At 47.8% G+C, this 26781-nt stretch overlaps 1 protein-coding gene across 1 annotated transcript; it reads right to left on the reverse strand.

Annotated features, from left to right (window-relative positions):
• Positions 1 to 159: 159 nt before the first annotated feature.
• MICOS10 (mitochondrial contact site and cristae organizing system subunit 10) lies at positions 160 to 25314 on the reverse strand. Its single transcript, XM_081954705.1, has 4 exons — positions 25205 to 25314; positions 6489 to 6536; positions 2759 to 2868; positions 160 to 407 (listed from the first exon to the last, which is right to left on the reverse strand). Exons 1-4 carry the CDS (start codon positions 25269 to 25271, stop codon positions 399 to 401), a joined length of 234 nt encoding a protein of 77 aa, XP_081810831.1. The 5' UTR covers positions 25272 to 25314; the 3' UTR covers positions 160 to 398.
• Positions 25315 to 26781: the final 1467 nt, after the last annotated feature.

Here is a 26781-nt window from a genome sequence, read left to right on the forward strand (position 1 = left end):
GGGCACAGGGGGGGGGAAGAGGCTTTCAAAAAAGGTCGCAAGCAGGTGGTTGCAGCTGTTGAGTTCAAACGGGAATTTCTTCTTCCCACACACTTTGGTTTGACACACAGGGAGTGGGCGGAGGGGCTCTTGCACACACAAAACACACTCGGGACGATGAACGCTTTGCCAGTTTTATTGCCTTCCCCGGAAGGGCACCGTTCCCTGCTGCTCCCCGAGAAGAAGATACAAAATCAAGGTCTGCTTGGAGGCGTGGTGGTGGTGGTGGTAATGGGCGGCTGCCCCCTCCCCAAAGGGGCAGCCGGAAAGTCCATGGGCCTCCGGGGTGCCCATCTCCCCACAGAGAAGGAGGCCGAGGCGTCTCTCCGCTGCTCTGCCACAGAATGGTCAGGGCGCCGTCACTGCTCCTGCGGAGGAAACACAACCCACGTCACAACCGCAAAGACACCGTCGCTTTATGACCATGGTGGCAAAGCTATGGGATGGGTGCCGGAGGTGGCAGGCGGTGCCCTTTCGGTGGGCACACAGGCTGTTGCCAGCTGTTCTCTTGGTTTCCGGCAGTGGTCTTCGTGGGTGCCGGAGCACTGGAAAACCGCCTGGAAACGGCTAAAAAAAAAGAGACTGTTTTGTGGGACGTTTCCCAGCTGGTTTGGGGATGGTTTGGGGACAAAAATGGCCCAGATCATGGCCTGAAAAGAGTCCAAAAATGACCCCAAAATAACCTGAAATGGGCCGAAAATGGCCTTTAATGTGGCCTGGATACAGCCTGAAAAATGGCCTGAAAATGGCCTAGAAATGGCCTGAAAAATGGCCTGAAAACGGTCCAAAAATGACCCCAAAATAATCTGAAATGTTGAAAATGGCCTTTAAAGTGGCCTGAATACAGCCTGAAAAATGGCCTAAAAATGGCCTGAAAACGGTCCAAAAATGACCCCAAAATAATCTGAAATGGCCTGAAAATGGCCTTTAATGTGGCCTGGATACAGCCTGAAAATGGCCTAAAAATGGCCTGAAAACAGTCCAAAAATGACCCCAAAATAACCTGAAATGGGCTGAAAATGGCCTTTAATGTGGCCTGAATACAGCCTGAAAAATGGCCTAGAAATTGCCTGAAAATGGCCCAAAAATGGCCTGAAAACAGCCTGGAAAATGGCCCTAAAACAGCCCAAAATGACCTGAAAAATGGCCTGAAAACGACCCCAAAATGACTTGAAAACAGTCCAAAAATGACCCCAAAATAATCTGAAATGCTGAAAATGGCCTTTAAAGTGGCCTGAATACAGCCTGAAAAATGGCCCTAAATAGCCTGAAAAATGGCCTGAAAACAGTCCAAAACTGACTCTAAAATAATTTGAAATGGGCCGAAAATGGCCTTTAAAGTGGCCTGAATACAGCCTGGAAAATGGCCTGAAAATGACCCCAAAATTGCCTGAAAACAGCCTGAAAAATGGCCCTAAAACGGCCCAAAATGGCCTGAAAAAGGCCCCAAAATGACTTGAAAACAGTCCAAAAATGACCCCCCAATAACCTGAAATGGGCTGAAAATGGCCTTTAAAGTGGCCTGAATACAGCCTGAAAAATGGCCTAGAAATGGCCTGAAAATGGCCCAAAATGGCCTGAAAACAGCCTGAAAAATGGCCCTAAAACAGCCCAAAATGACCTGAAAAATGGCCTGAAAACGACCCCAAAATGACTTGAAAACAGTCCAAAAATGACCCCTGAAATGGCCAAAAAATTGGCCAAAAAACAGGCATTCATGTGCCAGCCAGCTTCGTGTTTCTGGCACTTCGGCGCACGGACATGTGCACGCATTTCGATTTGGGCGCTCGGTGCCGAAAAGTTTCGCCATCACTGCTTTATGACGTGGTAGAGGGTCTCCAGATGTGGTTTCCCTCGGACCAAGACCCTTTCCTGCCTCTTGGGGAGGAAAAAAACAGGGCGAAGCCAGTGGAGAGCAGAGCCGATCGGTCCCTGGGCCCAGGGCCCTGTTTACAAAGCCTCGCGCCCCAAACCCTCCCTCCCCAAATCCCAGGCAGGGGGGGCGAACACTCTCTCCCCTCCTGCCCCCCTTCCCATCTTCCCTACTCAGCTGCCCCGCAGATGTCTCAGGATGCCAGAAGGGAGAGCAGGGAGCAGGGAAAGGGTCCCTCCAGCAGCGCAGGGGAGGTGGAGGGGGCGGGGCGGGAGGAGAATTAATGAGGGGCAGACAGGCAAGGAACAATGAAGCCCGAGGTGGCGAAGAGAGGGAAGGATTGGATCAATAAAAGGGGAAGCCAGGCTAAGGGGAGGAAGGGAAGTGGGCCCCCCCCACCCTCCCTGAAGCCGTTTCTAAAGTTTCCAGGCTGCAGACCTCCCACTTCCACTCCCGAGTTTGTATCTTTTATCTCCAAAAATCCCGCTCGGCACACAATAGAAACCAGCCGCTTTTTCTCGCAATGACAAATTGGAGCGAAACATGGAAACAGGGTGGGTGTGCTGTTATTTCCCCCCCCAAGGGGACGAGGGTTGCTGGACCCTCGGCGTTGGATTTATTCGGGCCCCAGCTTCACTCCCTTTCATCTCCCGCTGCGGGTCAACCTGGGTGGCGGAGTTGATAAAGGCATCGGAGACACGGCGAGGGATTCCCCCAGGTGGGCATCGCCGGAGGACTGAATGACACGGGTCTGGCAGGCGGCTTCCGTTCCCAAGGATGCGCTGGCAGGGTTTAGGGGGATGCTGGCCTCTTGCGCCAGCCGGACGTCCTTTGGGGGAGACTCACCTTGATGAATCTCCCGTGGAGAAGGTAAGGAGCCTGGAAGTCGTGTTGGCAATTGGAATACGCCATTCCGAGCCCCATCCCCGAGCCGAAAGCGAGCGGCCAGGTCTTTCCTGCAATGGAAAGGAAACCGTAAGGGACACAAAAGGCCGCAGAAGGCTGTTCGCCCCACGTGCCCCACAGTCGAAAGTCCTAGAAGGGCAAAGGGGATGGCGGAGAGAGGGAGAGACAGACAGACAGGCAGGCAGGCAGAGACAGAGAGACAGACAGATAAAAAAGAGACAGAGAAAGAGAGAGACACATACACACAAAGAAACAGAGGGAGAGAGGAGAGAGAGAGACAGAGAAAGAGAGAGACAGAGAAAAAAGACAGAGAAACAGAGACACACACACAAAGAGAGAGATGGAGAGAGGAGAGAGAGAAAGAGAGAGAAAGAGACAGAGAGAGGGAGAGGAGAGAGATAGAGAGAGGAGAGAGAGAGAGACAGAGAAAGAGAGAGACATACAGAGAGAGGAGAGAGACAGAGAAAGAGAGACAGAGAAAAAAGAGACAGAGAAAGAGAGACAAAGAGAGACAGAGAGAGGGGAGAAAGAGAGAGACAGAGAAAAAAGACAGAAACAGAGAAACACACACAGAGAGACAGAGAGAGTGAGGAGAGACAGAGAGGAGAGACAGAAAAAGAGAGAGAGAGAGGACAGAGAGAGAGAAAGAGAGAGACGAGAGACAGCGAGAGAGAGACAGACAGAAGAGAGACAGAGAAAGAGAGAGACAGACAGAGAAAGAGAGAGACAGAGAAAAAAGACAGAGAAACAGAGACACACACACAAAGAGAGAGATGGAGAGAGGAGAGAGACAGAGAAAGAGAGAGGAGAGAGACAGAAAGAGAGAGACAGAGAGAGAGAGAGAGGAGAGGAGAGAGAGACAGAGAAAGAGAAAGACATACACAGAGAGGAGAGAGACAGAGAAAGAGAGACAGAGAAAAAAAGAGACAGAGAAAGAGAGACACAGAGAGACAGAGAGAGGGGAGAAAGAGACAGAGAAAAAAGAGACAGAAACAGAGAAACACACAGAGAGACAGAGAGAGAGAGGAGAGAGAGAGAGGAGAGAGGAGAGAGAGAGAAAAAGAGAGACAAGAGACAGCGAGAGACAGACAGAGAAGAGAGACAGAAAGAGAGACAGAGAGAGACAAAGAGAGACAGAGAAAGAGAGACACATACACACAGAGACAGAGAGAGGGGAGAAAGAGAGACAGAAAAAAGAGACAGAAACAGAGAAACACACACAGAGACAGAGAGAGGAGAGAGAGAGACAGAGAGAGACAGAAAGAGGAGAGAGACAGAGAGAAAGAGACAGATGGAGAGAGACAGAGACAGACAGACAGAGACACAGAGAGAGACCAGCAAGGCACTCTTAGCCTTGAGACACACTGTGCAAAGTAGTTTTTTCCTTCTTCAAAGCTTTTTAGTTTTATTTCTCATGCATACATTCACAAATACATAATCTCGTTGCTACTATTAATAATACGTGTATTCTTTTGACCTTTTCATTTCTCCTCCTAAAATGAAAAATATAATCGAGATTGCTTTCCTGCTATCGCATCCATCCACCTTGTTCTACAATGACCCTACTTCTTCTTCCCTCTCTTTTTCCTTCCCTACCTTCTTCTCTCACTTTCTTTCCTCCTCTCCTTCCCCTTTCCTTCTTCCCCTTCCCTTCTCCCCCACTCCTCCCCTCTTCTTCCCATGAAAAGTGTTAATGCCAAGTTATCAGGTCTTGGTAAGGCCACACCTGGGCTCCTGCATCCAGTTTTGGTCACCACATTAGAAAAAAAAGATGCGGAGACTATGGAATTAAGTGCAGAGAAGAGCAACTACGAGGATTAAGGGCTTGGAGGCAAAACATATGAAGAACGGTTAGAGCAAGAGTTGGCAATCTGCGGCTCCGGAGCCACATGTGGCTCTTTTCATCTCTCTACTGCGTCTCCCTGTCTCCGATCAGTTCCACAATTGATAGAGTTTTTGGTTAGGATGGATAGAGGGGGAAAAGGAGGCCATGCTAGGAGGAGACTCTATGGTGGAGGAACCGGACTTCTGGTGGGCTTCCAGGGGGCTTCCTGTTAGGACCTTTGGGGCTCTGAGTATTTAACATTGCCGACCCCTGGGTTAGAGGAATTGGTTAGAGGAATCACAAAGAAGAGGGAGTCAAACTATTCTCCAAGGCACCTGAGGGCAGAACAAGAAGCAATGGGTGGAAACTAATCAAAGAGAGAAGCAACTTAGAACGGAGGAGAAATTTCCTGACAGTGAGAACAATTAATCAGTGGAACAGAAGTTGCCTCCAGAAGTTGTGAATGCCCCAACACTGGAAGTCTTTAAGAAGATGTTGGATAGCCATTTGTCTGAAACGGTATAGGGTTTCCTGCCTAGGCAGGGGGTTGGACTAGAAGACCTCCAAGGTCCCTTCCAACTCTGCTATTGTATTGTATTGGTTAGGGCCAGTCTAGAGAAAAGAAGGACTAGGGGTGAGATGATAGCAGGGTTCCAGTATTTGAGAGGTTGCTACGAAGAGGAGCGGGGGTCAACTTATTTTTCAAAGCACCAGAAGGCAGGACAAGAAACGATGGATGGAAACTAATCAAGGAGAGAAGCAACTTAGAACTGAGGGGAAACTTCCTGACAGTGAGAACAATGAATCAGTGGGACAGAAGTTGCCTCCAGAAGTTGCAGGGGCTCCATCACCGGAGGCTTTTAAGAAGAGACTGGGCAGCCACCTGTCTGAAATGGGATAGGGTCTCCTGCTTGAGCAGGGGGGGCTGGACTAGAAGACCTCCAAGGCCCCTTCCAACTCTTGGTTGTTCTGTTCATCTGAGGAGAACTGAGGAGAAATTTCCTGACAGTTAGAACAATGAATCAGTGGAACAGAAATTGCCTCCAGAAGTTGTGAATGTCCCAACACTGGAAGTCTTTAAGAAGATGCTGGATAGCCATTTGTCTGAAACGGTATAGGGATTCCTGCCTAGGCAGGGGGTTGGACTAGAAGACCTCCAAGGTCCCTTCCAACTCTACTATTGTATTGTATTGTATTGTATCTGCAGTGCAGCTCTTTCATCAGATTTTGCTCTCTCTCTCTCTTTTTTTTTTTAATATTCGCCTCCCCCATTTGAGATTCGGGGTTTGTTTTTAAAAACTTGGTTAGCTGCCCTGGGTACATGGTAGGGTGGAAGGCCAGGTGTTTAGCCAAGCCTTTGCCAGTCTCCTAACCGCTTGGCAATACCGGGTGCCCAGAAACCAGCCAGGTTGAAGCATTTCCTTGTGCTTCCCCCCCCCCCCCATCAAACCAAAGCACACCAAGCGCCCGGAGCGAGATACGCGCCCAGTTTCTCTTCTCCACAAAAACCGCCTCCTCGGCTTTCTCTCACCAGATTCCCTCCTCACCGGGGGTGACGCCAACCTTGCAAGCCTAAACAAAGGGTTGAGGCAAAGCCGGGCTGATAACGAGCCCAGCCTGAAACGAGGGCAGGTTCGGGATCTCGAAATGGCGGCGAGGATCTCTCGGCGGGATCCCTGAAGGGGGGGAAAAAAAGGGCGCCGGGGTGCCCGAATCTCCGCCGGCAGAGGTGGTACGTGCTGACCCTCGCCCGGCCTTACGTGATGGTCCCAGGGACGGGAGGAAAAGCTGGTGAAATGCGGCAACGGGGAGGGAAGAGGCTGGAGGAGAATGACCCTCACTTACTTTTGAAGAAGATGACGGAGAAGATGACGCCTAGGCCGAATCCAGCACCTGAAAGAGGGCAGAAGGGAGAGTTAGCGCAGGGTGTCCGGCTTCCCACCAGCCTTAATCAACAGACATCAAAGGAAGGTCTTTTGCCCCCTTCCTCACCCTTCACGCAAGACCCCCTCCCCTCCCAAAGCTGCCTTCATATACGGACGGGACGTGAATCAGTTATGGGGGAGATGCCAGCAAGCCTCCAAAAGTTTCAGCGCTTTATCCGGGAAGCTGTTTTCCCTGTTCACCGCCGCAGCCCTTCCTTCGCTCTCTGACCCCCACACAGGGCACCCCATCCTCCCTTCAGCCAACGCATCTCCAACTCTTCCCATGACGGCTGGAGGCAGAGATCCCCCCTCCCCAAAAATCCAGTGACGCAAAAACCTGCTTCCCCCCTCAACTCCCTTCGTCTTCCTTTGGGTTTATTCTCCTGGCAAGCCAAGACCTTTCGTGGTTTTCGTTACGAAGTTTAAATGCCCCGCTTTAGTAGGAACAGATACGGGTCGATTGGAAGGGGGTGCTTCCCTTCCCCCCCCCCAAAAAAAGGCCTGAAGCCACACAGGGCAGCGTGGCTCTCTGCATATGCTCAGGGGCTCTCCGTGGCGGCCAGACGGGAGCAGCGCAAATGGATGCCAGCTGACTAGAGGAAATCAATGTTGACGCGCGAACAGCAGCCGGCGGCTTCTTTGCGACCGCTCGAGATGCGCGGCGATGAAACAATAAAAGTCTTCACAGCTCTCGGGTTGTTCCCAGATGGATTGGATTGCAAGGGCCCCGGGGAGGGAGGGAGGGGCGCGGTTGGGAAGGATGGGAGTTGGGATCCTAAACATCTGACTGGCGAAAAGGAGGATGTCAGAAACAGAGAAAAAAAACCACATGTCGGAAGGGGGGGGGAGGCTGGTGCTCGGCAGATGCGCGCACTCCGGGACCTGGAAATCTGATGTTCGGCCTCTGGCGCTGGAAAACGCCCAGCCCCATTTCATCACCTGAGACAACACTTAAACTCCATCACCTTCTGCCAGGCAGCTGTTTTGGATTGCAACCCCTGCAACTCCCAACTGCGCGGGTCCTGTTTGCAAAGCTGCTGGCCCTCCAGTCCTAAATTGCATTAAAAGAGGGATACAATCAAGATGATTGTATCCCTCTGTATAAAGCCCTAGTAAGACCACACCTAGAGTACTGCGTCCAGTTTTGGTCCCCACACTATAAAAAAGATCTTGAGGGTCTAGAAAAAGTGCAGAGAAGAGCAACAAAGAGGATTAGGGGACTGGAGGCTAAAACATAAGAAGAACGGTTGCAGGAACTGGGTATGTCTAGCTTAAGAGAAAGAAGGACTAGGGGAGACATGATAGCAGTCTTCCAATATCTCAGGGGTTGCCACATAGAAGAGGGAGTCAAACTATTCTCAAAGACCCCTGAAGGAAAGGAACAATGGATGGAAAAGGAATAAACTGAACAAGGAGAGATTCAACCTAGAAATAAAGAGGAACTTTCTGACAGTGAGAACAATCAACCCGAAGGAACAGAAGTTGCCTTCAGAAGTTGTGGGAGCTTCATCGCTGGAAGCTTTCAAGAAGAGACTGGACTGCCATCTGTCAGGAATGATGTAGGGTCTCCTGCTTGCGTGGGGGTTGGACTAGATGACCTACAAGATCCCTTCCAACTCTGTTAATCATCTTGGAGTCCTAGTGGACAACTATTTGAATATGAGCCATCCGTGTGCAGCAGCTGCCAAAAAAGCCAACCCTGTTCTAGGCTGCATCAACAGAGGGATAGAATCAAGATCACGTGAAGTGTTAATACCACTTTATAAGGCCTTGGTAAGGCCACACTTGGAATGCTGCATCCATGTTTGGCCGCCACGATGTAGAAAAGATGTGGAGACTCTAGAAAGAGTGCAGAGAAGAGCAACAAAGAGGATTAGGGGACTGGAGACTAAAACATATGAAGAACGGTTGCAGGAACTGGGTATGTCTAGCTTAATAGAAAGAAGGACTAGGGGAGACGTGATAGCAGTCTTCCAATATCTCAAGGGTTGCCACAAAGAAGTGGGAGTCAAACTATTCTCCAAGGCACCTGAGGGTAGAACAAGAAGCAATGGGTGGAAACTAATCAAGGAGAGAAGCAACTTAGAACTGAGGAGAAATTTCCTGACAGTTAGAACAATTAATCAGGAAAGGAACAATGGATGGAAAAGGAATAATGGATGGAAACTGATCAAGGAGAGATTCAACCTAGAAATAAATAACAGTGAGAGCCATCAACCGAAGGAACAGAAGTTGCCTTCGGAAGTTGTGGGAGCTTCATCCCTGGAAGCTTTCAAGAAGAGACTGGACTGCCGTCAGTCAGAGATGATGTAGGGCCGTGAGGGTGAACCTATGGCACCCGGAGCCCTCTTTACGGCCATGCAAGCCGTCACCCAGCTCAGTGCCACCACCCACGGGCGTGCTCCTCCTGCTGACCAGCTGTTTTTCAGGTCCCTGCCATGCATGCAGGAGACGCGTGTGTCCCCCCTGCACCCCGTTTTTGGTCCCAGGAGGCTTCAGGGAAGCCTGCTAGGCCCAAAATAGGGTGCGAGGGGATGTTGAGCGCACATTGCATTATCACAAGCGTGCCCGCGAGGAGAAAAAGGTTAGCTACCACTGGTGTAGCGTCTCCTGCTTGGGCAGAGTGTCGGTGTTGGACGATGACCTACAACAGGGATGTCAAACTGGATTCCTTCGAGGGCCAGATCGGCATTGTAGTTCTCCGTGGGATGGCGGGACGGGGCGGATACCTCCTGCGGCACACTGCAGACCAAAGCGGGGCACGGAGGGTTTTCACCTTCCACGGCCTACTCCAGCACTCTGTTGGGCGTTTTCGGCCAGCAGAATGCTGCGGACTGTTGAGGGTGAAAGCGAGGCACAGGGGGTAGGGTGGGGGTGTTAGCTGCCAGAGCAGGGGTGGGTTCCTGCCAGTTCTAACCTCTTCTCTAGAAGAGGTTCCACAAATCTACAGTGCCATTTAGAACCGGTTCCAGCTCCCTCCCCCCCTGCCCGTCCGCACATCATCAAGAGGAAGAGCGAGAGGAGGAATTCTGGGAGTTGAAGTCCACCAGTCTTAAAGCTGTCAAGTTTGAACACCCCTTGGGTTTTTTTTTTCTAAAGGGTTAGGGGCACAAGGGTCTTGTAACTTGACAGCTTTAACACTTGCATGCTTCCAATGCCAGAGTTCCTGAGCCAACATTTTGGTTGCTAAGCAAGAACGCTGTTAAGTGAGTTTCACCACATTTTACAAGTTGGCCACGCCTACCCAGTCACATTGCTGTCAAGCCACTCCCACCCAGTCACATGGCTGGCAAGCCACTCCCACAAAGCAGGCCACACCTACAGAAGAGGTTCTAAAAAAATTTGAAACCCACCACTGCGCCAGAGGCACCGCGAGCCGATCCTTTGATATTTCCACGCCGGCCCCTTGAACCGGGTGCAGCCTGCAGTCCTCGAGTTTGACACCCCTGACCTGCAAGGTCCCTTCCAACTCCTGTTAATCTTCACATCTGGGCGATGGGGACGCCAAACTCGAAGGCAGGCAGGCAAGGATATTTGGGCCTGGCAGCCAAACAGGCGTCGAATGTCAGAATGTCTAAGAGCAAACCAGATCTTTTTCTTATCACCGTTTCCAGATGGAGCCGCCGGGGGCTGGACTGGCTTGTGTGGTTGTGTGTGTGTGAGAGAGAGAGAGTACGAGCAAAGAGAGGGAATTCGTGCCGTTCAAAAACCAGCGAGCATCTGTGGGGATCCGTCGAACGTTCAGCATTACCTCGGTTTGGCTCCTTTTGGAGCCTGAGCACTGCTGGAATTCAGGAAGATAATTACTGCAACAGCTGGACAGACACAGCTGTGGTTTTGGGTGGACTATCCTGGCTTAATGAAGCTGGTTTTGAACCTCCTGACCCAGAAACGGTTGGAGAGCCGCGCAGAATGGTTTAAGATGGGTAAACGTTAAAGGTTCCCCTCGCCCATCTGTGCCAGTCGTTCCCGACTCTAGGGGGCACCATTTCAAAGCCGAAGAGCCAGCGCTGTCCGAAGACGTCTTCGTGGTCATGGGGCCGGCATGACTCAACGCCGAAGGCGCACAGAATGCTGTTTCCTTCCCACCAAAGGGGGTCACTATTTTTCTACTTGCACTTTTTACGTGCTTTCGAACGGCTCTGTTGGCAGAAGCTGGGACAAGACACGGGAGCTCGCTCCATTATGCAGCGCTAGGGATTCAAACCACCAACCTTTCTTTTTTTATTATGAAATGTTTTTTATTTTCATGTAAATATCCACAAGTATACCATTATATCTTAACAAGGCTATTATATATTACTCAATATATAATATATATTATCAGTTCCTCTTACCATCTACCAATAACTCTCCTTTGCTCTTCTGCTTTCCATACATAGTTATACATAGTTCTATAACAACCCTCCCTCCTCTCCCCTTCCCTATCTCCTTCTTTCCCTCACTTTCTTCTACCATCCCTCTTCTTTCTCTTCTCTACTTCCCCTTCCTCTCTTTCTCCTGTCTCCACTTCCCTCTCCTTCTCTCTCTCTTCTTTTCCTCATTTCTGCTTTCCTCTCTTCTTTCTCTCTTTCCCTCCTTTCCTCTCCTCTCCCCTCCTCCTTTCCACTCTTCTCCCTCCACTTCATCTCTCCGTTGTGGCTCATATGCTAGTGTTGACAGAAGCTGGGACAAGTAACGGGAGCTCATTCCGTTACGCGGCACTAGGGATTCAAACCGCCAACCTTTCTGATTGACAAGCTCAGCGTCTTAGCCACAGAGCGCTCGCGTCCCTGGTAGGATGGGTGGCCTACACTAAACATTCCTTACTTTTCGTTCAGCCGCAACTAATAAAAAGGAAGCGGTTTTAAAGGCATCTCTCTCTCCTCCAAACCCAAAGGATGGGATTGGAAATCCCAGGGCACCTAAAAAGAACCCTCGTGCTGGGAAGGCTGGGCTACGGAGTCCTTTCTGTAACACAGCCTTTCGTTTTGGGTGATCTTCAAAATTTTAATTGCTTTGAATGAGCAGATGAGAAGGAAATCGGGGGAATCTGCTGCGTTTGGGTCTGATGGAAGGGAAAGGAAGACGAAAAACATTTTGGACAATCTGGAGGATACCGTATTTATCGGAGTATAAGACGCACCGGAGTATAAGACGCACCAAGGTTTTGTAGAGGCAATTTTTTTAAAAAAGTAAGTAGGTAGATAGAGGGATAGAGAGGGAGAGAAAGAGAGAGAAATACAGTAGGTAGGGAGGGAGAGAGTAGGTAGGTTGGTAGGTAGAGGGATAGAGAGACAGAAATATATATATAGAGATAGATAGATAGAGAGAGAGAGAGAGAGAGAGAGAGAGGGAGAGAGAGAAATACAGTAGGTAGATAGGAAGAGAAAGAGAGTAGGTAGGTTGGTAGATAGAGGTAGGGAGAGAGAGAGAGAGAAAGAGAGAAATACCGTAGGTAGGTAGGTAGAGAGTAGGTAGGTTGGTAGGTAGAGGGATAGAGAGAGAGAGAGAGAGAAATACAGTAGGTAGATAGGGAGAGAAAGAGAGTATGTAGGTTGGTAGGTAGAGGGAGAGGGAGAGAGAGAGAGAGAGAAAGAGAGAAATACAATAGGTAGGTAGGGAGAGAGAGAGTAGGTAGGTTGGTAGGTAGAGGGATAGAGAGAGAGAAATAGAGAGAGAAATACCGTAGGTAGGTAGGGAGAGAGAGAGATAGTTAGGTAGGTAGGTAGATAAAGGGATAGAGAGAGAGAGAAATAGAGAGAGATAGGTAGGTAGGAAGAGGGATAGATAGAGAGAAATAAAGATAAAAGAGAGAAATACAGTAGGTAGGGAGAGAGTGAGTAGTTAGGTAGGGAGGTAGATAAAGGGAAAGAGAGAGAGAAATAGAGATAGAAAAATACAGTAGGTAGGTAGGGATAGGGAGAGAGAGGGTAGGTAGGTAGAGGGTTAGAGAGAGAGAAATAAAGAGATAGAGAGAGAAATACAGTAGGGAGGTAGAGAGAAAGAGAGAGTAGGTAGGTAGGTAGATGTTTCCAGGTGTATTTATCAATGTGTTGGAGAAGGAAATTGCTGACAATCTGCAGCACCCAAGACTTTGTTTCTGCTGGCAAAGCACTTGATCAATGTAATTCTCATCAACCAGTTAAAGAGCTTTCCAAGAGGGGAAAAAAAGTTTTTACACTCTGCAAACCTTCCCAAAACGGGCCCGTTTCCCCACCCAAAAAAGACATGAATAGCCTTGGGGGGGGAGGCTTGCAGAGTGCTTGGGGGGGAAGGGGACAAGCAAAAAACGTCCCGTTTTTCATGAAAACGGGCCTGTTTTTTGTCAAAGAAAATAGCATGCATAGCCTTATGGAGGCTTATGGAGTGCTGCTGGGGGCTGGGAGGCAAAAAACAGCCCGTTTGTTGCTCATTTCTGCCCTCCCCAGCCCCCAGCTCTCTGAAAGCCTCCTAAAGGCTATGCATGGCCATTTCGGTGAAGTGGACGGGGGTTCGGGAGGCGAAACAAATGCTGCATTCGATGTATAAGACGCACCCAGATTTTCAGCCTCTTTTTTTTTTTTGAGGAAAAAGGTGCGTCTTATACTCTGAAAAATATGGTAAATAGAAAATTAGGGCAGGAACCCCACGACATGCCGCAGCCGTTACGTTTCCTAGTTTAGTTTTGGCCTGTGATTCTCCGATCTTAAACTTCCTTGGAATTTAACTTCCTACCTCTTCCTTGGAGAAGAACAAAAAACAACAACAACCCAAGGAGGTTAGCGACGGCAAAGATTCCTTGATCTTGGCTGGGGAAGGGATCTGGGAAGCCTTCTTGATTTCCCCAGGCAGCTGATGGGGATTCTGTGCTGAAGCCAAGGGAGCAAGCGGGGAGCCCGGTTCAATGTCTCTTGGGGAGAGGGGTGGGTGGTGGAGTGGGGGCAAGGAGAATTGCACCAATATTCTGCAAAAGAGAAAAATCTCCTGCATGGTTTGCGGTTGTGTACGAGGAGGAAGAGGAGAGGGCAAGGGCCTCTGCATATTCTCTACTTTGCACATCCCACTGCCTTGCAAGGGGGCTGCCACTTATTTGAGGGGGGGGGGAAACCAGGCAACGACTGGGACAGCTGTTTTCACTAAACCTTGCACCTCCAGGCCAGCTTTTGACTTTGGAACAATAAAAGATGAAAGGTTTCGCTTGCAAATAAAACAAACAGAGGCAGAGAAGAAACAGGAGGGAATTTTTTTTTTGGGGGGGGGAGATGCACCCCTAGCTACGAAGGCCTCAAGGGAATGGGAGTTTGGGCGGGGGAGGAACATCTGTGTGTGTGTGTGTGTCTCTCTCTCTCTCTCTCTCTCTGTTTCTCTCTCTCTGTTTCTCTCTCTCTCTCTCTGTGTTTCTCTCCCTCTCTCTCTGTGTTTCTCTCTCTTTCTCTCTCTCTGTTTCTCTCTCTCTCTCTGTTTCTCTCTCTCTCTCTCTCTCTCTCTCTCTGTGTTTCTCTCTCTCTCTCTCTGTGTTTCTCTCTTTCTCTCTCTCTCTCTGTTTCTCTCTCTCTCTCTCTGTTTCTCTCTCTCTCTCTCTCTCTCTCTCTCTGTTTCTCTCTCTCTCTCTGTGTGTTTCTCTCTTTCTCTCTCTCTCTCTGTTTCTCTCTCTCTCTCTCTCTCTGTGTTTCTCTCTCTCTTTCTCAACACTTGCAGATTTAAAGGCAAATCAAGAAAAAAACAAATGCTTGAAAAATTGGAAGCCACATTTTGAAGAGAAGGACCAGGGGAGACAGGATAGCAGTTCTTCCAACATTTGAGGGGCTGCCACAGAGAGGAGGGGGGGTCAAGCTATTTTCCAAGGCACCTGAAGGCCAGAGAAGGAACAATGGGTGGACCTTGGGAAGTCATACACTCCAACCTTCTGCTGAAGCAGGAGACTCTGTCCCATTTCAAATACAGTTCAGTCTCTTCTTAAAGACTTCCAATGTTGGGGCATTCCCAATTTCTGGAGGCAAGCTGTTCCACTGGTTAATTGTTCTCACGGTCAGGAAATTCCTCCTTAGTTCCGGGTTGCTTCTCTCCTTGATTAGTTTCCATCCGTTGTTTCTCGTCCTGCCCTCGGGTGCTCTGGAGAATAATTGGACCCCCTTCTTCTTGGTAGCAGCCCCTCAAATGCTGCTATCATTCACCCCTAATCAGCGGTGGGCTGCAACCGATTAAACAACCGGGTCGGTGACTGCGCGCCGAACGCACTTGCACGAGGTGTTCAAATCACAGCCTTTGAAGCTCAGCTCCTTACCTTCTAAAGGAGCCCCGATCAATACAACAGCGGAGAAATCAGCCGTGCCACGCAAATCGCCCGAGTCAGAAAGAAGGAAATACAGGACAGGATAGCGCAGGGGTGGGGCCAGCCTGATTGTCGGAACGAAGCGGTTCGAACAAACCGTTCTGGATCGGCCATAGCTGACCCCTGCTCCTAATTCTTCTTTTTTTTAAGACTAGCCAACTCTTAGTCCTGTCGACTGCTAAGGGCGAACTGAGTACGCTTTCTTAGGAAATTACCGTATTTTTCAGAGTATAAGACGCACCGGAGTATAAGACGCACCAAGATTATTTTAAAAACGTTTTTGTACTCTCTGCAGACCTCCCGAAAACGGGCTCGTTTTTTGTGTAAAAAAAAAAGGGTGGGCATGCATAGCCTTTAGGAGGCTTGTAGAGTGCTTCTGGGTGCAATGGGAGGGGGGCCAAAATGAGCAAAAAAATGGCCCATTTTTCACTCATTTTTGCCCTCCCCGGCCCCCAGGAGCACTCTGAAAGCCTCCTAAAGGCTATGCACAGCCATTTTTGCGGAGGGGGCGGGGTTTCGGGAGGCCAAAAATGCTGCGTTCGGTGTATAAGACGCGCCCAGATTATTCCGCTTCTTTTTTGGAGGGGAAAAGGTGCATCTTATACTCCGAAAAATACAGTATGTGCCCATGTCTTTCTGATCAATGGGCAAAGCTTGCAGTCAAACAAGCCGCCTGACTTAATAGCCAGCAAGGTTCACGTCTCTCCCCTCCTGCAATTTGCCAATGATTACTCCCGGCCCACCTTACGAGCAGGGCAAAAGCAAACAAGCCACGGGGCTCCGATGGGTGACACCTTCGTCTTGTATGCAAATCAAAACTGAATCACGCATGTTGCTGTAAGGCGTTCACAGCCTTTCAGAAGAGTAATGGTGGCCCCCAGGCAAGAGGGGGTGAGATAAGCGGAGACTGGCAACCGTCAAAAGGGCACCTTGCCCAACCCCGGGTTGACATTCACACAGACAGGACTGTGCAGGCCACAAGTGGGCGGATTGCACGACGGTAGACATGAGGGGCATTGGGTTCTCCCTCCTCCCTTTCCCCATTGCGGGAAACGAGGCTGGTGGCCTTTTAATGCCCGCGTACCCCAACATCGCGAAGCCCCTACGCCAGGATAAAGGTCTTCTTTTGAGCTTGGGGGCACGGAAGAAAGACCTGAGCGGGTGAACGGAGGAAAAACACGGCTCTCGTGACACTTGAAAAGGATCACTTTCTCCCCTCCCTGCGTGAATGTCTTGATTTGAGCGATCAATTCTGCTATTTGTTTGGGGGGGATCAGCAAAGGGCGCCACCATTAGATATTCCCAAGGCTTTCTGGGGCTAAGGAGGGCTTGAGAAATTCCCCATCAAATAGGGCGATGCTGGTTTATGCTTAGCTCTGCAACTGCACTCCTGGCACCATACGCGCATGCTTTAATTCCGGGTACAACTGAAATCAGCATTATCGCTCCTGCTTGCGCTCCGGGCGAAAACCCTTGTGCCTAAACACGAATGCCTGGTCCAAATCAGTGGGCGCTGAGAAATTCCTGACGGGCACCTTTGGCAGGGGAAAAAAAAAAAAAAGGCAGGCGTGCTGGTTACGCAACGCGGAATCTGCTCTTCAAAACAAGCCCAGGGACTCAGCAGAAGCCCGGTTGAGACGAGGACACGCCGAGGATTGGCAGGTTACGCCAGGTTAAATGATGGGGTTCCCTTGCCAAGAATTGCCTATTGAGACCAATTATTCATGTCTCCCATGGGCTTACCGGATCGCACAGTAGATAATTTCTCCCTGTCTGCTTAAAGCGAGATTCTCATGACTCATGAGAAGTTGCTTGGGGGTGGGTAGGGGGGGAGTGGCACAAGTGGCACACCGGGGTACTGAGGATCCATGAACACTTCCCTTGGCATCTACCAGCTCACTTCCTGGAGAGATTTAAAAAAAAACACCCCTTCTACCCTGTTTCCCTGAAAGTAAGACCTCCCCAGATAATAAGCCCAATCGGGGTTTTGAGTGCATGCACTAAAATAAGCCCTCCCCAAAAATATTGCCACACTGCAGCAGGTGACCATGCTCGCCGCCTTATGCACCTCAAAAATAATAAGACCTCCCCGAAAATAAGGCCAAACGCTTATTTTGGGGGTCAAAAGAAAATAGGACCCTGTCTTATTTTGGGGAAAACGCAGTCACCACCATGGAAACCAAGAACGAAGCGCCTGGCAAGCTTATCCCTGGTGTGTATGGTTTACTAATGTGCCCACTGGCTGGGGGGAAAGGTCAACGGTCAGGAAGAATGGTTAGGCAAGCGTTGGCACCTGGGGGAGGGGGGGAAGCAGTGGCAGAGGAGGGCAAGTAGCATTTTGATCAAACTGGAGCTTGCACGAGGGCTGCAACGAGACTTCTAGCATGTTTTCAAATGTTAAAAATCTTCCCCAAATCGGGGAACGCCGTTTCCTTCAATCCTCCATCAATCCTCCATCAATCCTCCATTGCCTATCTCAAGCTTATTCTCACCCAGCCCGCCTTCACCACCTGTTCGTTTAATGTCTAATTACTACCTGCACAGGAGAGAGAGAGAGAGAGCAGACAAATTGTAATTACCCTGCATCCATCAGATATTCAGTTATTTGCAATTCAAAGCAGCCATCGTGTCTCTCCCCCCCTCTCCCCCCCCCCAATTAAAGAGAAACAAGTTTTAGAATACGAAACTTGAAACTGTGGGAAGAAGGTGTTGGCTTGAAGATAGACGCCCGGTCTGTCTGTGCCAGGAGCATCTTAGGCAATTTCCTTCCAATGGGTTCTGTGCCCAACCCATCTCCCGGTTGATGGCCAGCGAGGGGTTAAGGGGGCGGGGTTGTGAGCAAAGAGACTTAATTCGGAAGATCAACTAGTATTTATCTTAGAATATTTCCACTCTAAAAAATGGCATAGAAATTGCATCATTACCCAAACTCATACATTTAGGTAAGTTATATTGTTAAAGACAGTTGCCTCTTTCTTCTTCTTCTTTTTTCTTCCTTCCTTACAACCTCCGCTTTCTTACTTTCTTTTTCTTTCTTTCTTTCTTTCTTTCTTTCTTTCTTTCTTTCTTTCTTTCTTTTTCCTTTCTTCTTTTCTTCCTTCTTTCTTCTTTCTTTCTTCTTTCTTCTTTCCTTCCTTCCTTCTTTCTTTTCTCTTTCTTTCTTCTTTCTCTTTCTTCCTCCCTCCCTCCCTCTTTCTTCCTTCCTTCTTTCTTCTTTTTCTTCTTTCTTTCTTCTTCCTTTCTTCTTCCTTCCTTCTTTTTTCCTTCTTTTTTCTTTCTTCTTTCCTTCCTTCCTTCCTTCTTCCTTCCTTCCTTCCTTCCTTCCTTCCTTCCTTCCTTCCTTCCTTCCTTCCTTCTTCTTTCTTCCTTCCTTCCTTCCTTCCTTCCTTCCTCCCTCCCTCCCTCCCTCCTCCTTCCTTCCTTCCTTCCTTCCTTCCTTCTTTCTTTCTTTCTTTCTTTCTTTCTTCCTTCCTTCCTTCTTTCTTTCTTCTTTCTCTTTCTTTCTTCCTCCCTCCCTCTTCCTTCCTTCCTTCTTTCTTCTCTTTTTTCTTTCTTTCTTTCTTTCTTCTTCCTTTTTTCTTTCTTTCTTTTTCTCTTTCTTCTTTCTTTCTTCTTTCCTTCCTTACTTCTTTCTTTCTTCTTTCTCTTTCTTTCTTCTTTCTCTTTCTTTCTTTCTTTCTTTCTTTCTTTCTCCCTCCCTCCCTCCCTCCCTCCCTCCCTCCCTCCCTCCCTCCCTCCCTTCTTTCTTTCTTTCTTTCTTTCTTTCTTTTTCTTTCTAAATTGCCTGCAAACCCATGAATATTGAACAATGATGTGCACAGGAAATTCCCTCCCTCCCTCCATTCCTTCCCGATCAATCCTTGACTCTTCTCAGTCCCAATGTAGGCTAAATTAAAATTTATTTAATTTTCTAATCCCATATAAGACGGTAGAAGAGAGGTTGAGGCTGGGATTTAAACTTTAAAAGGAGAACGCGAAAGACAGGCGAGGTTAAGAAACCAAGAGAAGAGAGATGGATGTGGGGTCAGGAATAGATTTTGTCTGTTAATTTCGAGAACAGCTCATCGTTTGAGGGGGGGGAGAGGAAAGCATTAATATTTCAGCCCTTTCATAGCTCCTTTCTCTATTTTCCTCTAGATCCTGAATAAGATTTTTCCATGTGGCCATCAAACGTTCCTGCTGAGAAAGCAGTTCAGCTAAAGAGCAATAGAATTGAGGCTTATGTACCTCTACACAGTGCTTTTACAGCCCTCTCTTAAGCGGTTGACAGAGTCAGCCTCTTGCCCTCCAACAATCTGGATCCTCATTTGACCCACCTCGGAAGGACGGAAGGCTGAGTCAACCTTGAACTGGTAAGGATCAAACTCCTGACAGTGGGCAGAGTTATTCGCAATACTGTATTCTAACCATTGGGAGGGAAGGAAGGAAGGAATAGTACTTAAGACTTATATACCGCTTCATAGCGCTTTTCCAGCGCTCTCTAAGCGGTTTACAGTCAGCCTCTTGCCCCCCAACAATCTGGATCCTCATTTGACCCACCTCGGAAGGATGGGAAGGCTGAGTCACCCTTGAACTGGTAAGGATCAAACTCCTGACAGTGGGCAGAGTTAGTCGCAATACTGTATTCTAACCATTGGGAGGGAAGGAAGGAATAGTACTTAAGACTTATATACCTCTTCATAGCGCTTTTCCAGCCCTCTCTAAGCGGTTTAAAGAGTTAGCCTCTTGCCCCCAACAATCTGGGTCCCCATTTTACCGACCTCGGAAGGATGGGAAGCTGAGTCAACCCTGAACTGATAAGGATCAAACTCCGGACAGTGGGCAGAGTTAGCCTGCAATGCTGCATTCTAACCACTCTGCCATCACAGCTCTTTCAATGCCAGACACTCAAGGGTTATATTCCCTGAGCATCGAAATTCCTTAGTTACTCAAGCCAGCCCAGCCCACTCCCAACACACGGAAGAGAGAGTTGTCACACCTGTTATCAGGTATGCCACGTTCAATTTGGCCTCTGCTGGGACTCATCCGGGTGGGTTTTAAGGGCGAGGCAGCTGTGGCCCTACAGAGATGTCTGTATATCTTCCGTCGGCCCTTAATTAATCCCTGGGCCTGCCTGGTTGAAGCAATCTGGCACTTCAATATTTCTAGAGAGCTCCAGAATGTTTTCAAGGGGAGCGTGAAGAGGAGATACGCACTGTCTCTGGATTTTTACATGCAATTAAAGTCATTTGACAGAAAGGCACCATTAAGGCCTGCCAGCTGCAAAAAGGGGGAGTGGGAGGGCGCTGCATTTCCCCACCCCCGCGCATACATGCAACCCCCCCCTTGTGTGCGCGCCTCCTAGCAGAGCCCCCAAAATTAGCTGGCCGGCGGGAGGCGCACGCATGCAGAGTGGAGCTGACCTGGGCAACGGCTCACGTGCCGGCAGAGATGGCTACCGCGTGGCACCTGTGGCACACGGGCCACAGGTTCGCCATCGCAGCTACAGGGAGTCCTAGACTTACCTTTGGTTTAGTGACCGTTCAAAGTTACGCCGGCACTTGAAAAAAGTGACAGGATGGTTTTTCCCATGACCACTGCAGCGCACACACACACACACACCCATCGTCACCTGATCAAAATTTAAGACGCTTGGCAACTGAGTCATATTTATGACGGTCGCAGAGTCCTGGGGTCACTTTTTCTTTGGCGACCTCCCGAGAAGCCAGATTCCCTTAATGACCACCTGGTTTCCCTTAATGTCTGCAGGGATTCATTTAACAGCTGTGGCAAGAAAGGCCATAAAAATGGGCAAAACTCGCAACTGTCTTGCTTAGCAACCGACATTTGGGGCTCAACTGCGGTCGTAAGTTGAGGACTACCTGCAACTGTTGGAGCAACCAAACTGAAAGCAGAGGAAAATACTAAATCCTTTAACCACTAGATAGATTTCATGCTTTTTCCTTGGAAAGCATACTTCGTATGTCAACAAGCATTATTAGCAAGTAAAATCCCTAAATCATCGAAACCAGTGGTTCTCAACCTTCCCAATGCCGCGACCCTTTAATACAGATCCTCATGTTGTGGTGACCCCCCCAACCATAAAATTGGTGTCTCGGTTCCTAAGACCATCGAAAAGATGTGCTTTCCGATGGTCTTAGGCGACCCCTGTGAAAGGGCCCCAAAGGGGTCCCGACCCACAGGTTGAGAACCACGGATCTAAACATTGGCCGGGTGACTTTGGACCTGTCTGTCTGTCTCTCTGAGCCCACCTCGCTCTCACATTTATGGGAACATAAGAGGAAGGAGTATTTGATACGTTTGCTTCCTTGAGTTAGTTATAAAAAGGCATAATGATGATAGTAATATCAATAATATCATATCACAAACCGATTATCTACGTCGTCATGATCGAGTGGCCAAAATCATACACTGGAAGCTTTGCCAGAAATGTGGGTTCAAATGTAGCCAAAATTACTGGGAACAAAATTGCTGGCAAAAGTTCGTGAAAATGAACAAGTCATGATTCTGTGGGAGTTTCGAATCTAAACAGACAGACGTCGGGCCCACAACACACTTGACGTCACGGCTGATGTCTGGTTCCCCCCCCCAAAAAAGTCTGGTTCATTGATAGTGCAATAACAGGTGATGCACGAATTGAAGAGAAATAACTAGGAAAAAAATGTTGAAATGCACCGATCACAGCGCAAATTGAAGTAGAGCGCTTGTGGAGGAAGAAATCAATGGCTGTACCAATAGTAATTGGAGCAATACCCAAAGGGCTGCCTAGATACATTCAAATTTTGAACTTATCACACCTGAATATCCTTTGCAAAAAAAACACCTTACTCATCGGAGCATTCTACAATACTCAGACGTTACCTTAACAGCTCTTAGGTCCTTCGTTAGTTTTTGTTCAGTTTTTGTAAACTTAACCTTGGTTAGTTTTTGTTAGCTTTTGTAAAAACTGTTAAGTTTTTACCAGTCCCAGACTGGTAAAAACTTAACAGTTTTTACAAAAGCTACCACTCCCAGACTGTGAATCAAAGTGAAGATTAAAGGTAAAGGTTCCCCTCGCACATATGTGCTAGTTGTTCCCGACTCTAGGGGGCGGTGCTGATCTCCGTTTCAAAGCTGAAGAGCCAGCGCTGTCCGAAGACGTCTCCGTGGTCATGTGGCCGGCATGACTCAACTCCAGAAGGCGCACCGAACCCTGTTCCCTTCCCACCAAAGGGGGTCCCTATTTTTTCTACTTGCATTTTTACGTGCTTTTGAACTGCTCGGTTGGTAGAAGCTGGGACAAGTAATGGGAGCTCACTCTGTTACGCGACACTAGGGTAATTGGAGATTAAATCACTATTGTTATATTTTATTTTTAATAATAATAATACCACCACCACCCTTGGAGCAATACCCAAAGGGTTGCCTAGATACATGGAAATTTTGAACTTAACAGACTTTGAAAAAAAAACCCACCTTCCTCAGAACTGCCTACATTCTCAGGCATTACCTTAATAGCTCTTAGGTCCTTGGTTAGGACTTAGGATCTGTTATGTTTTTACCAGTCCCACACTGTGAATTTAATTGAAGATTAAATCAATAATATTAGTAACATTAGTATATTAACAATAATAACTTGTGATGCATTTTTGAATGTTCAGTTGACTTTCATGTTTAATGACTAAAGTATTATAATACTACCATACTCAGTAGTAGTAACTGTGAAAGGGATCTTGGAGTCCTAGTGGACAACCATTTAAATATGAGCCAGCAGTGTGCAGCAGCTGCCAAAAAAGCCAACCCAGTTCTAGGCTGCATCAACAGAGGGATAGAATCAAGATCACGTGAAGTGTTAATACCACTTTATAATGCCTTGGTAAGGCCACACTTGGAATACTGCATTCAGTTCTGGTCGCCACGATGTAAAAAAGATGTGGAGACTCTAGAAAGAGTGCAGAGAAGAGCAACAAAGATGATTAGGGGACTGGAGACTAAAACATATGAAGAACGGTTGCAGGAACTGGGTATGTTTAGCTTAAGAGAAAGAAGGACTAGGGGAGACATGATAGCATTATTCCAATATCTCAGAGGTTGCCACAAAGAAGAGGGAGTCAAACTATTCTCCAAAGCACCTGAGGGTAGAACAAGAAGCAATGGGTGGAAACTAATCAAGGAGAGAAGCAACTTAGAACTGAGGAGAAATTTCCTGACAGTGAGAACAATTAATCAGTGGAACAGCTTGCCTCCAGAAGTTGTGAATGCCCCAACACTGGAAGTCTTTAAGAAGATGTTGGATAGCTATTTGTCTGAAACGGTATAGGGTTTCCTGCCTAGGCAGGGGGTTGGACTAGAAGACCTCCAAGGTCCCTTCCAACTCTACTATTGTATTATTGTATTATTGTAATATTAATACTAATATTAATACTAATATTAACAACAACAAAAACAACAACAACAATAATAATAATGGTAATTCCAGTGGTAATCCACACACTGGGAGCTATTCCAAAAGCACTGGAATTACATTTAAAACAGTTAAAACTTGACAAGATCACCATCAGTCAAATGCAAAAAGCTGCACTGCTTGGATTCGCACGTATATTACGAAAATACGTTACGACGTCCTAGGCCCCTGGGTGGGGCCCGACTAGTAATCAATGCCAAATCCGGCGAAACAACTGGCCGCTGTGATACAATCGAATAATAATAATAATAATAATAATAATAATAATAGTCGGTGGGGACTAGTAATCAATGCCAAATCCGGAGAAACAACTGGCCGCTGTGATACAATCGTATAGTAGTAGTAGTAGTAGTAGTAATAATAATAATAATAATAATAATAATAATAATAATAATAATAATAATAATAATAATAATAATAATAATAATAATAATAATAATTTTTTAAAATAGTGATGATAGCATTATTCCAATATCTCAGAGGTTGCCACAAAGAAGAGGGAGTCAAACTATTCTCCAAAGCACCTGAGGGTAGAACAAGAAGCAATGGGTGGAAACTAATCAAGGAGAGAAGCAACTTAGAACTGAGGAGAAACTTCCTGACAGTGAGAACAATTAATCAGTGGAACAGAAGTTGCCTCCAGAAGTTGTGAATGCCCCAACACTGGAAGTCTTTAAGAAGATGCTGGATAGCCATTTGTGTGAAACGGTATAGGGTTTCCTGCCTAGGCAGGGGGTTGGACTAGAAGACCTCCAAGGTCCCTTCCAACTCTACTATTGTATTGTATTGTATTGTATTGATATTCTTTGTCACTGGGTCACTTGGCACCATGTCCAAGAATTTTATAAAACCCATCAAGAAATTGCAGCTCCTTGAAATAACACCAACAGAACTTCAAAAAACTGCACTGTCAGAACATCATATATTTTAAGAAGGTACTTGGTCAATACCTGTGACACTGCCAGCAACCTGTATCAACCATTAGCACCAGTCAATGGTCAATGGTATTTGTGATGCATTTTTCAATGCTCAGTTGACTGAATTTCATGTTTAATGAATAAATAATAATAACGTTGTTGTTGTTGATGATGATGATGATGATAATAATAATAGTAGTAATAATAATAATAATAATAATAGTAATATCATCATCGTCTCTTAAGGCAATGTTTCTCAACCTTGGCAACTTGAAGATGCCTGGACTTCAACTCCCAGAATTCCCCAACCAGCGCTAGCTGGGGAATTATGGGAGTTCAAGTCCAGGCATCTTCAAGTTGCCAAGGTTGAGAAACACTGTCTTAAGGAGATACCTGAATTTGAAAGGCAGATTGCTATTCTTTTTTTGCGCTCACACATTTTAAAAAATATTGCAGCATATCACTAAGTCCATTTTTAGCAAAGGGGGAGGGGTGAGGCTAAAAGGGCTTGGGGGGGGGGGCTGCCACGAAGTGTAAGTGAACCCTGCTCTGGGTGCAGTCCCAAAGGGAGGAAGGGGCAGAAGCTTTGCAGGGACTCAGCCTGGGGATTCCCCCCCCCCATCCCCAGAAGGAGAGGCTGAGAGCACCACTCATTTCCCACGTGAGAAGCCCACTCTGGGCAACCTCTGGGGAAGGGGGCTTGCAAATGGCTTTTAAGTGTCTTTTCCCAAATGGGGTGCAGCCGTATCCTCCCCCCCCCACACCCCCATTCCAGGGCTTTTGCAAAGGGGCTTGCAGCTTTTTTTCAAATTTTAAATGCATTTTTCAAAGCATGCAGTGCAAGCCAAGGGGAGGGGGGCTTGGCCCAGGCTGCCCCATTGCCAAACCAGGGAGAAAGGGCTCAGCCCCGGTTCGTCCCGGGCCCAGGCCTCCCCCCCACCCGCTGCCCCTTCCCCGCGAAACGCAGTCCCCAGCCCTCTCACCCAGCTTGACGGCGGAGTCAGCCAGACAACGGTCCCATTTCCTCCCTAGATCACCCTCCGACGCCATCTTGGCCGCTGCCCGCCTCCGCTGTCAATCAAGCCTTCCTCTCCCGCCTCCCCGGGCGGAAGCCTCGCGAGAGCTGCCACCGCTCTGCCGCAAATGCAACCGCTCTCGCGAGAGCTTGAAAAAAATGGGGCGGGGGGATTTTTTTTTTAAAGGGGGCGCTTTTGGTTTTCTTTTTTTTCCTCCGCCTGTTGCCAAGGGCAACCAAGGGTGTCTCTGGCAACCTGGTGCCAATGTTGACCTTGGGCAAACTAGGCCCGAAAGCCTGGCAGAACCGGCCTAATATGGAGAAATCCATTAGCATCCCCCTGTTCTGGGATGGGGGTGGGGGTGCAAGCCATCCTTGACCTTTTGATTTGCTATTTTATTGATTATATTGACATTATATTATTTATAATTATATTTACATTTGTATTTATATTGTTTTTTTCTATCACCCTCCCTGATTTTAGTGGTGACATTATGATATGTGAGAAAGAGATGGGAATACCACTCAGATTGATTCCCTATTGGTGTTTCAACTGGGTGGACTTCAACTCCCAGAATTCCCTATGAATTCTGGGAGTTGAAATCTATAAGGTCCTGGCTGGGGAATTCTGGGAGTTGAAGTCCACCCAGCTTAATGTAACTGGTTCAGATACACACAATTTCCCATCCAGTGAAATGAAACCAGGGGGGTTTCTGGCAAACCGCCATCGGCTGAGTTTCAAAATTGTGATTTTAGAACAAATAAGAATAGTAATAAAGGTAAAGGTTCCCCTCGCACATATGTGCCAGTCGTTCCCGACTCTAGGGGGCGGTGCTCATCTCCGTTTCATAGCTGAAGAGCCAGCGCTGTCCGAAGATGTCTCTGTGGTCATGTGGCCGGCATGACTAAACACTGAAGGGGCACAGCACGCTGTTCCCTTCCCACCAAAGGTGGTCCCTATTTTTCCTACTTGCATTTTTACATGCTTTCGAACTGCTAAGTTAGCAGAAGCTGGTGCAAGTAATGGGAGCTCACTCCGTTATGTGGCACTAGGGATTCAAACCGCCGAACTGCCGACCTTTCTCATCAACAAGCTCCGCATCTCAACCACTGAGCCAGCATGTCCTTACAAATAAGGATAGTGATAGGAAGGAGGGAAAACCAAATTTAGGCCCAACTTTTAGATATTCCTTCCGAGGAAGGTTATAGGAATTAATTATTTCTCAGCAAGGGAAAAAAAACATTGAAGCATAGTTTGAGGGCAGGAATGAAAGTAACTTGAATAAGTACAAAGTGGCCACAGTTGTCCAATAACTCCAAAAAGATGTTTCACCCCCTTAGATCTAATTACTGCCAGCTTTCAGCTCTTAGGAGAAAGCATGTTTGAAGGTTAATTTACTTCTTTTTTTTAAAGCACCAATGTGGGTAAGACCACACACTGATGTTTGCGAGCAAGTAATGTTAATAAAACTGTTAACTCCCCCACCCCACCACCCCCTTCCTTGTGTGTTATCGCTGGGCTCATCGGGGAGAATTACGCTTATA

The sequence above is a fragment of the Natrix helvetica genome (assembly GCF_964273705.1).
Source record: "Natrix helvetica genome assembly, chromosome: 5".
Classification (NCBI taxonomy): Eukaryota; Metazoa; Chordata; class Lepidosauria; order Squamata; family Natricidae; genus Natrix; species Natrix helvetica.

Coding starts and splice junctions, on each gene's coding strand:
- MICOS10 (XM_081954705.1), bottom strand. CDS start 25,271: ATGGCGTCGGAGGGTGATCTAGGGAGGAAATGGGACCGTTGTCTGGCT. Junction 6,537..25,204: donor TGACTCCGCCGTCAAGCTGG/GTGAGAGGGCTG, acceptor GCCCTCTTTCAG/GTGCTGGATTCGGCCTAGGC. Junction 2,869..6,488: donor CTCCGTCATCTTCTTCAAAA/GTAAGTGAGGGT, acceptor TTTCCATTGCAG/GAAAGACCTGGCCGCTCGCT.